General features: G+C 37.8%; 1 protein-coding gene across 1 annotated transcript in view; it reads right to left on the reverse strand.

Moving 5' to 3' along the window:
• Positions 1–634: 634 nt before the first annotated feature.
• The window catches only part of LOC103050369 (uncharacterized), a 51,703-nt gene continuing 38,635 nt past the window's right edge, over positions 635–13,702 (reverse strand). The window contains exons 8-11 of the mRNA XM_025163432.2: positions 10,487–10,655; positions 7,075–7,334; positions 2,767–2,909; positions 635–796 (exon numbers count right to left, since the gene is read on the reverse strand). Of these exons, the coding sequence (XP_025019200.2) occupies positions 635–796; positions 2,767–2,909; positions 7,075–7,334; positions 10,487–10,655 (734 nt within the window). The remainder of the gene's footprint in view (positions 797–2,766; positions 2,910–7,074; positions 7,335–10,486; positions 10,656–13,702) is intronic.

Below are 13,702 nucleotides of genomic sequence, written 5' to 3' on the forward strand. Positions count from 1 at the left end.
CCACTACCAACATCAAAACTACCATTTGCTATTACCATAGCTGGAAATGCTAGTAATTTCATCATAATGTTTCTGATACAATAATGAAGCAGGTGCAGGAAGAAAAGCTACAATAATGTTTATGTATTTCTGTATGTAAGGCAATGCTACTTCATATTAAAATCATGACCTCTTAAGGTATGCCTAGCAATGAGACGGTTCTGCTTCTCTCCTTCTGTGAGAAAGAACTTGAGATGCTTAACATGCTCCTCTCTAGAAATGAGCCCACTGCAAGCTTACCTAGGAGTGTTGTTGACATGTAGCTGTTTAATGGTCGAAAACAATGCCCTTTCTTGTTAAGACTTAGAGTATCACTAATGTCTCTCTGAAAAAGGGGAGAGAGAACAGCTGGAGAGTGAACGGAATTACTCAGCCTATGCAAAAGTACATTTACTCGCTTTTTGCTGGGAATGCACATCTTACAATAGATGCTTTGGTTTAACAGTCCAATCCATTGATATCTCTTTAACATGCTGGGTTTATTAATAACTTGGGGGATAAGACAAACTTTCTTATACAAACTCATTGTAGTTTTGTATTACCTAGATGCCATTTATATAGCTTCAAACATGTGCATCTTTTTATATTTATTATATCAAAGCCCAGTATATTTAGTAATCCAGTCTCGATAGTAAGTCACTCGTGTATAAACGCCAGGCTTATTTGGTTTTGCACATTCATCCCCCCAGCTCACTATGCCAACAAGGTACCACATTTTTCTTGAATCAAACGTCATCAGTGGACCACCGGAGTCACCCTAGCAGGAGGAAAAATAATTTTTAGTCTGAAGCACAAAGAAAAAGTACTTAAATAGCCAGCATTTACTGTACTTAAATTCATTAAATGACATTATAATGTTAAAACTAACTTCATGCTTTATACTTGCAATTGCTTTTTCCTCTCCATTTTTGTGCATTTTACAGAAACAAAAAGTTATCTCCGTAACTATCTGATGATTTTTCTGCCAACGCTGAAGAAGAACCATGCATTTTCTCTGAGCCAAAAGAGGCACTACATGTCCAGGAACCGCTATTGTGTGTGCTGCATAAAGAACTGGATACACAAGAGGACAAGCGGCACATGCAGTTGCCAAAGCCAGATATCCCTAAATAATCTTTGGAACTGGGATTAACAACAATTAGAAATCCAATATGACCAGGCGTTCCATCTGGACTGGTATCTCCCCAGAGAACTGTATGGCTCCCACCTGGATATTCCACCAGACACCTTTACAAACTTGGCTGTTCTCCCAGGACTTGGGGCAGGGTGCTTATAGAGCCCCTGTCAGTTGTATTTTATTTAGTTAGTTTCTATAGCTGCCCATCTCAACCAAGTGACTCTGGGCAGCGAACAATTCTAAAACAATAAAAACAATTAAAAACAATACAAAAATAAATATATACAGCAGCCAAGAAAATTATCATAATAATTATCGATATAGCCAAGAGACTGGGCCCTTAACACATTCGGGGCCCCATGCCCGAGGACATAGCCAGGTCTTTAAAGCCTTACAAAAGGCCAACAGGGTCGGGGCCATCCTAATCTCTGAAGGGAGGATGTTCCAGAGGGCAGGGGCTGCAGCAGAGAAGGCACATCTCCCTGTCCCTGCCAGCCAACATTTCTTGGCTAATGGGACCCGCTGCATGCCCAACCTGCTGGACTGAATTGGACAGGTAGATACTATTGGGAAAAGATGGTCCCTTACGTAACCTGGTCCCAAGCCATGCAGGGCTTTAAAGGTGACAGCCAGCACCTTGAACTGCTCCTGGAAACACACCGGCAACCAATGCAGCTCACATAGTAGTGGTGTTATATATGTCACATATCCAGTACCGTTTACTACCCATGCAGCCACATTCTGTATCCGTTGAAGCTTCTGAATGCTCTTCAAGGGCAGCCCCATGTAGAGCGTGTTGCAGTAGTCCAAGTGAGAGGTTATGAGGGTGTGGGTGACTGTGAGCAGAGCCTCCCGATCAAGGAATGGATGCAACTGGCGCACTACCCGGAGGTGTGCAAATGCCCTCCTAGCCACATTTGCCACCTGTTCTTGAAGCAGGAGCCATGAGTCCAGGAAGACCCCCAGACTGTATACCGGCTGTGTCTTGGGCAATGCTACCCCACCCAGAACCAAAGGTGGAAAAGCCTTGTCTCTAGAAGGTCCAAATACCCAGAGCCACTCAGTCTTGCTTGGGTTGAGTCGAAGCCCATTGTGCCCCATCCAGACCCCTACAGCCCTCAGGCACTGGGACAGGACATCCACAGCATCACTCAGACAACCTGGGGTGGAGATATAAAGCTGAGTATCATCAGCATATTGATGATACCTCACCCCAAACCAAGAGATCACATTTTAACATTTTATGTTATAAAAAGTGTGGTTTGTCTGAACACAAAGGGTTTTCTTTTTATTGTTTTCTGTTTTTTAAAGGTAAGTTGCCCAAAGTCATTCTGGAGTTGGGCAGTCTCTAAATCTTTTATATATATCTATATCTTTTGGTCAATACAGCAAAATACAATATACATGGGAAAGGGTTTTTAATTTCTCAGTAGAGGAATGTGCATCTGGGCTTCATCCTTTTGAGGTTTTTTTTTATATATATAAAGACTAGAAGACTAATTTTGACAGATACAAGGTAATTGGTATTCCATAAATAGCCATTCAAATTTAAATTGGATTAATGCTGGATTACTTTTTAGTGTATTAGTTGAGATAAGATATAGACATACCTGGCAGGAATCAATTCCCCCTTCAAGGTATCCGGCACATATCATTCCAGGTTTTATGGCCCCATTATATACTTCCCTTCTATTACAAACTCTGGAGTCTATGAGCTTTACTGTTGCTTCCTGAAGGACATTAGGGGTTTCACCTAAAAAGAAAAAGCCAATCATATTCCCAGATTATTTGCTCTAACATAGGCAAGGCATTAAATAACTTAACACTTGTAGTTTATAAGAAAAATACAGCTGCTGAATCCTGAATAGATATTATGAGAGGACAGCAGGAATAAATCTGAATTGCCCCCTTAGAAGATATTAGAAAGGAAAGGATGAGTGATAACTAGGAAAATTGGGGGTTTGGAGAAGATGTACTACCTTTCAACTTCAATGACAAACTTGGTGAAATAGTCTTTTATTTAAAATATCCTGAATATGGAGGATCAGAGTTGAATCATTTTTTATTCGCAAGTGCAGCAAAAAGACAACTAAAGCTATGATTACTTGTTCCTCATTCAGTGGCTAATTAATACTACTTAAGGCTCTGTTTTTTATATTTATTTCTTTTAGATATAGTACTAGTATAGCTACAGCTCTGAATTTAGCCCCAAATAATCTCCATTAATCTTGCAAGAATAGGTTGGGAGTGTACAGAATGAAGTTGGCAAGATAGGAATGAGTGGTTTCCAGGTGGGACAGAAGCATTATGAAAATGTTAAGTACAGGTAGTCCTCAACTTACGACCATTCGTTCAGCAACCATTCGAAGTTACGATGGTGCTGAAGAAAGGGACTTACAACCAGTTCCCAAAGTCATGACCATTGCAGCACCCCCACAGTCACATGATCATGATCTGAGCACTTGGCAACCCATTCGTGCTTACAACCGGTTGTCAAACACTCTGCGATCACATGATCATCATTTGCAACCTTCCCTGCTCTCTTCCCCAGAAAGTCAGTGGGGAAGCCAGCAGGGAAGGTCACAAGTTGCTGGGGTAAGTCTCCCCCACCCGTGCACCCTTCCCAGCCCCTCTGTGCTCACGCCACGCCAGCCACTCACACACCTCCGCGCAACCTTCCTGACCTGAGCTGCACACCTGCATGCCTCCCGGACTCACATAGTACCTCTCACACACACCCATGCACCCTTACGTGGTCATAATCCGAGGGTTACCTGTATTTCCAAATTCTTCATATGGAAACCATATTGACCGCTAATACACAGATGAGTTTGTGTAGGTTTGTGAAGGTTTGAAGTTCACCTGCTTCAGTGTTTTCCATATTTAAGCAACCTCCCCATATTTCCAAGTATAAAAACAAGGCTGGGCAACCTGTAGCCCCATAACCACAAAAACCTTGCTGTCCTCTAACCATTGTTGCTGAAAACTAGTGGAACACTTTCATGCCATTCTAAGCAAGGAAACATGCATATCATAATGAACATGCTAAAACAGACACATCATAGGTAACCCCTCCCCAAATCCATTCTTGTCCAGTTATATGATCTAGAGCAGTCTTTCTCAACCTTTTGAGCCTGGAGGAACCCTTGAAATATTTTTCAGGCCTCAGGGAATCTCTGCACATTCAAGCTCAGATATAGGCTAAAAGTTACAAATGTATTATATTCATTTCATGTGTATTATATTCATTTCATATGTGCATTAACAGTGTTTTTAAACTAAAAATAAAGAATGAAACATATCTCTTTAATATGAAACCTGTGCTTGTTTTTTGCTGCACAAATACTCAATTCTGGGCCAAACTTGAGATAAGCACACACGGATTTCATCTTCAGCTGAAATAAAATGATTTCTGCCTTTGCTTTTCATGCTTGTTAAATAAGAAAAACCTTGCTCACACATATGAGAAGTTGAAAACTGCAGCAAAATGTTCAGTACCTTCGTATGAATGGCAGGATACTCTTCTTTCACAGAAATCCAGAACTTGTCCATGGGCAGATCAGTGAATCTCTTTTTGGGTATATGAACAGACTGCAGCTCACAAAGTTCTTCCTCTTCCTTCAAAGTGAAGTTCTCAGGCTGAGCAGAAGATACAGAGAAAGGATCCCTCACCCAGTCATACATTTGTGTTGAAAGGGAGGGAAAGTACTGATCAATTTTGTTTTGCAGTACTTCCAGGTGGTTTTCAATTAGATTTGAAACTTTTTGGTATTCTTCCTCACTCTTAAGCCCAAGCAGCAATGGAAACATTTCAATATTTCCTTTTGCAACATGATTTTTCCAAATATTCAGTTTTCTTTTATATCCAAGAATCTTGTCACTTGAAGTCAAAACATTTTCTCCAGCACCTTGCAGAGACTTGTTCAGCTGGTTCATGTGATGAAAGATGTCCACTAAGTATATTACTTTCTGCAATCATCCTCCATCTTCAAAGCACTCAGCAAAACGTGGTATTCTTATTTTCTCAAAAATACTCTTGCAATTTTGCATTCAGCTCAAAACCCTGTTGAGACTCTTCCTCTGCTGAGCCACCATATTTCTGCATGTAACAGGGGACTTATGTGCTCTTTGTCCAGGTTTTCACACAGTTTTTAAAACATACTTGAATGAATTGGTCTTTATTTAATAAAGTTAACCATTTTTGTAGCATCATCCAGAATTTCTTTCATTTCATCTCCAAGAGTTTTTGACACCACCACTTCACTGTGAAAAAAGCAGTGTGTTGTGACATCAGGATTTTCTTTTCATACAAGAGAAGCGAAACCTCTCATAGAGGCCACCATTGATGGAGCACCATCAATACAGATGCCAACACAGTTCCTCCAAGACAGACTTTTTGTTTCCAGATATTCCAGACATCTTGGTCTTTGCATGTTTCATGTAGTTCTTTGCAGTAGCAAAAGTTGTCTTGTTTGACCATTGTTTACAAATCTTACAAATGACATGACATTTATTGGTGAAATCTGTTGACTCATCAACTTGGATAGAAAAGCTGCTGTTCTTCAGTTTATCACACAAAACCTCTTCAGCATCATGTGACATATCATCAATAAACTGACTTATTGTACTGTTTGACAGCAGAACCTTTTCAATTTCCTATACTGTACCTGGTCCTAGCATTTTCCCACTATTATTTTACATGCTGGCATGATTACTTTCTCACCCAAAGCATAACTTTTACTGCTTCTTGGGCTTTTTTATTGACTGTCATTTTATTAATAAAGCTTTAGTCTGTTTGTTCTGTGATTCCAATAGCCATTTAAAATAATCAGAACTTTTACTTGTCATATGGCTGTGATTTGTAGTTAAGTGCCTTTTAATTTTGCTGGAGCCATTGCTGCAGTTATAAGTTGTTTGCCACAAATGAGGCACAATGGAATAGGACAGGTTGGACCACCAGATCATGTAAAACCCATTGATAAATAACTTTCATTGTAAAGACAGACTCATATGTTTATCTTCCAATCTACAAAACTTTCCCCCGGGAGAATTTCTTAATTTCAAAATCTTTATATATTTTTTTATAAATTTTAAAAAATCCACAAGAAATATTCTTCAAGTCCATCTGGCCCCTTAACTTTCCAAAATCAACATTCTAGTCCCCCTTTTGTTGTTTTTCCAAAGTTTTTTTTTCTTTTTAATCCTTAAACTTACATGAAACGTCTTTCATTAAGGATAGAAGAAAACTCTCCTGGCATAATGAAACTTGCCCTTCTGAAGGTTCTTAACATCCCAAAAATCAATAACAGGCAATTTCCTAAGGTGATTAAGAGAAGTAGTGGGCAAACCCAGTGCCCTTTTGAAGGCAATGAACCACAGCTTAGGCAAGATGATTTCCCCCGGCTCCCAGAGCTCTCAAATCCACCAGAGATGGCTATTCACTGGCTCCTCTTTCCACCGCAACTGTCGGAAGTTTGAGTTAGTCTGGCAAGATTGATGTCAGGTTCAGCCCAAGAAACTCCATGAGACGGTTCTGGAATTGCTTAGTTACTTTATTAGCTTACACCTGCTAGACAAAATCTTACCAGGCTAACTCTAACTCCCAAAGTCTGCAACTAAACACTACGAATTCCTTAGGGTGGTGCCAGTCTCATCCTCTTTGCTTTCACATGCTCAGGCTATGGGCTGAGGAGATGCTTCTCCCCATGACCTTGAACTCCTCATCCAAGTCCTCCATCACAATTATAGAAGTATAGATACAAAGGCACATTTCAATATAACCCAGAGACCAGGCTGGCAAATGATAGATGAATATCAGCTCTGATTCCAAAAAGAATAATCTTCTCTTCCTCATTATCTAAAATTTATAATTAATGAACAGCATAAAATACTATAGTCTTCTAAGTTGGCATACTTACCATCATTACTAAGTGCTCCCCATCCTGTAACCACAGCATCAATATTATATGGAATCTTTTCACTTGAATCTGGGAGACAAACTCGATGAATTGCACTTGTAAACTCTACACTTTTAGTCAACTGCAGAACAGCAATATCATGTTCATGGTCTAGATGCTTATATTTTTCATGAATTATAATTGTTTTGACAAGCCGTATCATTAGAGGAGGCCTTAAATAGGTTCCAAAGCTAACTGTCCATTTATGTGGATTTTTTGCTCTGAAAACAAAAAAGAGAGATGTCATTGTGAATTATCCAGAGTTTCATCAAAAAGAGTTACTGACAAATATATCAATAAAATGTCTTTGCACAATAAATCCACAGGAATGGATGTATGTGTTATATCTGTATCTGTGAAACTGATTCAAACTGGTGTTCTAATATTCATGGTTGCATGAATCTTGAAAATATGTGAATAGCATATGGTGAAGATTCAGAGCACAAAAGAGGCTGACATGCACTATTGCTTATCCCTTTTCCTGTGATACCAATGTCTGTCATGCTGAGCATTTAATTTCAAAGCATATACTCCTAAATCCACATTTCCTGGAATTTACGAAGAAGATGCTTACAGGAGACCCAGTGTGCAAAAACAATGGTTTATTATGGTTTATTTACTCTTCCTATACCCCCGCACTTTCCTAGTCAGACTCTTGCTAGGGGATAACATGCTAAGAAGAAAGGATATTGTTTAGGGGAAACAATTCACATTGGGGAAAATGTGAAATACGAAGACACTACCCTGGAGATGGTTACTCCCTCAATGAGGCAAATGTAATTCTGGGAATCCTGTTTTTATTGTACAATATGTGTTGTAAAATGGCCAAGGCCAAGGCCATCATCTTCAGATCGTCTCCATTCTTATATATTTGTTTGGTACATTGACACCCCATCATGGAACTCAGATCATCTAATTTCATACAGATGAAGCTGTATAAAGTGAACATATGCATATGTGTTCTGAATTAGAATATTATAAGATAATATAATATTCTAAGGTAAGAGTTGTATTTCAGAATCACTTGAGCCTAAACTGCTGGAATTGTTCCCTAATATTTTCCTGATTTAAGTCAAAGACTGCACAATGAAAGACTAGCAATATTGAGAGAAGACTAGCAACTTTGAAAGAAGGGCCAGCAGGGTGGGGAAAAATGCTGCTTAACTCTTTTGCTTCTCTGCTTTTCTCCTGAGCATTCATAACTTAGGTATTACAAAGGGAAACAAATTGGTGTCAGAGGATGCTCAGCTTAAAATTGCAGTTCTTGTTGCAGCTTCTGAAAAAGTAGACAAGCAAACATTTGGATTCAGCCAGTTATGCAACTGATCCATATATAGCCTGAATCTAGATGTTTGCTGCAATAATGTGTTGTTTTTGTTCCTCTTAATTCAGAACACATTTTATATTGAGCCTTGTTCTATAAGAATATTTATGTTATTGGAAGGCTATCATTCAGTGATAAGGGATATATTCTCAATGCAGAGAAGCCCACATTTAATCCCTGGCATCTCCAGTTAAAATAGATAGGTGATGGGAAGGACTGCCAACTGAGATCACGGACTAGTATCCACTGTCAGTTAAAATAAACAATAGCAGGATAAATAGTCTTACTCCTACATGAAAGTTTCATAACTAGGGAAGGTAGAATTATCAACTTCTGTGTTAATATAAAGACTGAATAGTGAGGGAGGCGGGTTAAGATATATTCTTATTTTACTCCTTTATTCTTTGTTACAGCATTGGATAATTGGCCAGAAGCCTGATATCTCCTTTTGCTTTTATACACAGATGACATGGCAGTGCTCATAGTCATGCCAGCAGAATTGAAAGGAGCTCTTAAGGCTTTTGTCTCCTATTGTATAGCTGAAGGGCTGAACCATAACTGCCAAAGGACAAAGGTAATGGTCTTCACAAAGCAACCTCAATTATGCAAATAGCAATTATTCGTATCTCAATTATTATACCTTTGGAGACACTAGGAATTAGTTCAGGACAGCAGACTACTGCTCTAAGTTCACTATTTCTAAGAAGAGGAAGTTTGAATTCCCTTCTTATTCATTTGAATGCCCTTCTTCTGACCTTGCTTTAAGGCAGATTCTATCAAGCCTGAAATATCTCATACTGTACATGGAATGATTTTGCTCCTGTAGTGCATGAAGAAAGAAACACTGATTCAAGAGGCAAGAGATATGTGGGCCAGATGACAGGCCTTCTCAGTGGCCTGGACAATATGGAACATGCTGCTCCCAAAGAATTGCTTGGGCTCCTCACTCCTGACATTCAGAAAGCTCTCAATCCCTTCCCTTTAAAAAAAAAAAATAGACATGGGCCTTTGAAGTTGAACCCTAGATTATCGTATTAGCCAACATTGTTTTGTATTTATTCTGTTGATGGGCTTTTTACTCTGGGATGGGAGATAAATTGCAGAATGTTGTTTTTATTACTATTGATATACAGTGCCCAGAGTCTTGCAACTAAGGTAGTCTAGAAATTTTATTAAATTAATGAATCAATAAATAATTTATTATTACCCTGTTCTTATTATAGGGATTCCTGACAGGAACCTATTACCCCTCTCCGGGTTCCTGTGCCTGGTAAGACCAAAGAGTTTTATATGCAACATTTTCTTTCAGATGATTATTCAGAAAGAACAACAATTTTACTGAAGCTTTATTTATTGTCTATACTTCTATACCAACATATTTCTCAAGGACTCATGGTTAGAATCAGCCATTTCCATCACATGAAAGTTATGCAGGTCTATATTAAATGGTTTACAGATAGTCCTTGACTTACAAACATTCATTTAACGACTGTTCAAAGTTATGATGGCACTGAAAAAAGTGACTTACAACCAGTCCTTGTATTTACAACACAGCAACCCCACAGTAACATGATCAAAATTTGGGCGCTTGGCAACCAGCATGTATTTACAACGATTGCAGCATCCCAGGGTCACATGATCGCCATTTGCAACCTTCCCAAGCGGCTTCCAACAAGCAAAGTCAATGGGAGTAGTCAGATTTGCTTAATGGCTGTGTGATTCACTTAGCGACCGTGGCAAAAAAGGTCATAGAATTTGGTGTGACTCACTTAACAACTGCATCACTTAGCGACGGAAGTTCCAGTTCCAATTGTTGTAAGTCGAGGACTACCTATACTTGGTAAGTTAAATTAAAATTAATGTATCTTTAATGTGATCAAGAATTACAATAATAAATGCTGATAATGATGCTGTTTCATATGTATTGAGGCAGGCCAAATTATTTTTTGAATCTTACTATAGCTGCATTTCCTTAATTATAGAATTCAACCAGAACTGTTTAACATACTAGTCAAAATATACCATAATTTTTCCCTTTTGGAAACTTACTCTCTAAAACAGTGTGCTGCAGACAGGAGCCATGTGTTGCTGATCAATGTTGCACCACAACGATGGATGTTGTTTCGTTGGAGACTGGCTTGCCATGGCCAATCCCCAGATGATACTCCTCCAGTTATTCTTGATGTTCCTGATGATCTGTTATGTCGAAGCCCACAGACTACTAATGCCAAGGAGAAAAAAGATTTCTCAGCTTAATAGATACCTTGGTCATAAAACTGATCAGAACAGTAACTGCAAAGACAAATCAAAGAAGAAGGTTTACTCACATCTAACTACAGTTGTCAGCTTCACAGCAAAACCTCTGTACTAACAAAATGCTACAATTCAGTGCCTTCAAGGGCTAATCATATTCAAGCATGGTAATTTTTTTCTTCTATACCCTGCTAGGCTCGGTAAATTTAGTAACAATTCTTCTCAGTCAAAATGCAGGTGAAGTACTTTAAAGCATACTGAAATATAAGTTCAATCTATAAACAAATTGATCAAACATAAACTTGTAAAACACTTCCAAACTCTAATCAGAGCCCATCTCATCCAAGGAACCATATTGAATACTTTGTTGTTCTGTTTTCAAAGCAGCTACATGACAGTTGGCTACTCTAAGAGTTAGGTGATACTTCATATCCAGATAGAGCAGAATAATATAAAATTCCTCCAATCTGCCTGGGAAATCCAGCAGTATAGGGCTAATGTATTTTAAATGCAAGTCCTTATAGAAATGGCAGAATAATAAAATATAACTTACCATTTCAATTTCCCCAGATTTACATGGGCAGTTTGTCTTGTCCAGAAAATTTGTATAATATTTACCTTATAAAAACGGGGTTTTTAAAGATCTCTTGGCTGTTTTTATATATATATTTGTACTGTTTTAAGTGTTGACTGTTTTTATTGTTGTTAGCTGCCCACACTCACTGGTCTGAGATGGGCAGCTATATAAATTGAATAAATAAATAAAAAAATAAAAACACAGATGGGAGAACATAGTATCTAGCTCCAAAGAATTCTCTTTGTAGCTTTGGAAAGGTAAGTATGGTTAAATAGGTTGCTGGTTCCCAGGCAGAACTTTTAACCCAACCCTTGTTCTGTGATTTGTTCTCTGAGCTTTGCTACACAATATATAAAACTAAAACTTACCAGCTTCCTCAATTACATATCTTTCCTTGCTGTATTAAAGTGGCTGGGATCTAACTAATCAAGGCAACAAGAATATACATGTAACTTTTTGTCAGATTAAATCAAGTAGGAGTATTTTGAGAAATGTTGGTTATCAGTGTTGAGTTCAGTGTTGCTATTGGGAACTACCAATTTTAAATTGAGATTTGCCTTACTCTCTCTATTTTCTTGGAGGTTATAAGAACATATGTAATATATCCCAGAATTTTCAAGGCAATGTGGAGCCATTCTACTGATTGAAGCCAAGGTGAGTTGTCATACTTCTTATCCAGTCCAGGAAGAAAGATTCAAGAAGGAGAGAAACCAACACTGTTATTGCTTGGTGGCAATATTTAAGGCATTAGCATCTTGAACAGATGGCACTATTTACTAAGGAAAGGGGGAGGGATTGAGAATAAAAAATCAAACTGGAGCATTTATCTAAAACTCCAGTTCCCAGACACCAAAGCCAGTCCAGAAATTCACAAGTGCTCCCTTCATTGACGGAGAAGTCAACCAGCAATATGTCTCCTACAAACTGGAGAGACCATCTAAATGGATATAATGCCTTTTTTTTTTCATTCCATCAGATAATAAATCTTGTGAAGTCAAAAGAAGCCCAGTTTACATTTATCTAGGGTGGCCAGCAACACCAGATTAATATGACTAGTTTGGAAACTACTTTAAAAGGAGACTTCTGTCTCCTAGAAAATTAAATATTTACTGTACACTTACTGTCACTGAAGATTCTTTTAACCATTTCTCCCTTCATATCTGGGGGGGAAAAGTAAGCAAGATCAGATACCATTGCCATAGCTTTTTATCTATCAAAATTAGAAGTAAGTCTTGATTGAGTTATTTTAGTTTAGACTGAATAATAAAGAGAATTCTTTCAAGAAAGACCATGTTGCCTATCCCACATTTTTTAAGACATAAAGGTTGGCATGAGGAATGGCAGGAAAAAGTAGATGGTCATGTTAATTTTCTTGAGAGACAGAGATAGAAAGCATTTGTTTCTTTTAAAACATTTAAAGAATAAAATAATGACTACATAAAAAAGAAAAAATGAGAAAAGACATAGTGTTTGGAAAATAAAATATCAGTTAAAAACAATTTATAATTGTCATAAAATTTAGAATTCATTATTTCATTAATTCATCAATTAAATAATTAATTGAATGTATAAAACTAAAATCATTGTATCATCTTGAGAAATAATTGTAAATCACTTCAAAACTCTAAGCAGTAATATTCATACTGATGTCACCACTATGGGCATGTTCATTTTCATCTACACTGCAAGATGCATTGGAATGGCCATGTGACAACTTCTGAGCTGTACCCAGCCCCCAAGTCCCTATTTTTCACAGTTCTAGAATCCTTTGAGATCATGACATAATTTCTTGCTGATTTTGGACAGATGCACTAACTTCCAATAGGCTTGACGGAAATATGCAGAAACCATTACCAAAGCAAAAGGGGCTGAAACATTTTAAAAGTCCAGAACAATAAAATAACATCTGGAAGCAGCTGGAATATAAGGAGGAGGTACAACATAATCAAATTTGCAAGATTTGGTTATTATATTATTACAATATATTATTAAAAGTATATTACACATATATTATTATAATTTTATTATCTCAATAAAAGGAGTTTATTTCCTGGTCTGGTCTACCTAGTGGAGCAGACAATAACCACCAAAGTCATAAAAGCTATTCAGAGTCCTGCTGAACTGAAGTGACACATAAGCCCTATAAAATAAAATAAATTAATAAATAGTGGAAAACAAGATTGGTCTGTCATCCCTCCCATGCAGAACAGAAACTCATAAAAAAGGGTAAACCCAGGCAAGAAAAAATTGCCATTCTTGCATTAGGTTAGACAGAATAACCAGGCACGCAATGCACAATAGCAGAACTATATTTCTCTCAAGTTGCTTTGCACTTTGGAATGAAAATGTTAACAGTAATGTAATATAAACACTGAGATTTCAGCTTATGAAATCTTGAGAAATGTCAGTTCTACAAACAAGTTAATGATGTTTGT

Source organism: Python bivittatus, unplaced genomic scaffold (genome assembly GCF_059951505.1).
Source record: "Python bivittatus isolate LINGU-HERP-01145 unplaced genomic scaffold, Pbiv_v1 ctg000000_np1212, whole genome shotgun sequence".
Taxonomy (NCBI): Eukaryota; Metazoa; Chordata; class Lepidosauria; order Squamata; family Pythonidae; genus Python; species Python bivittatus.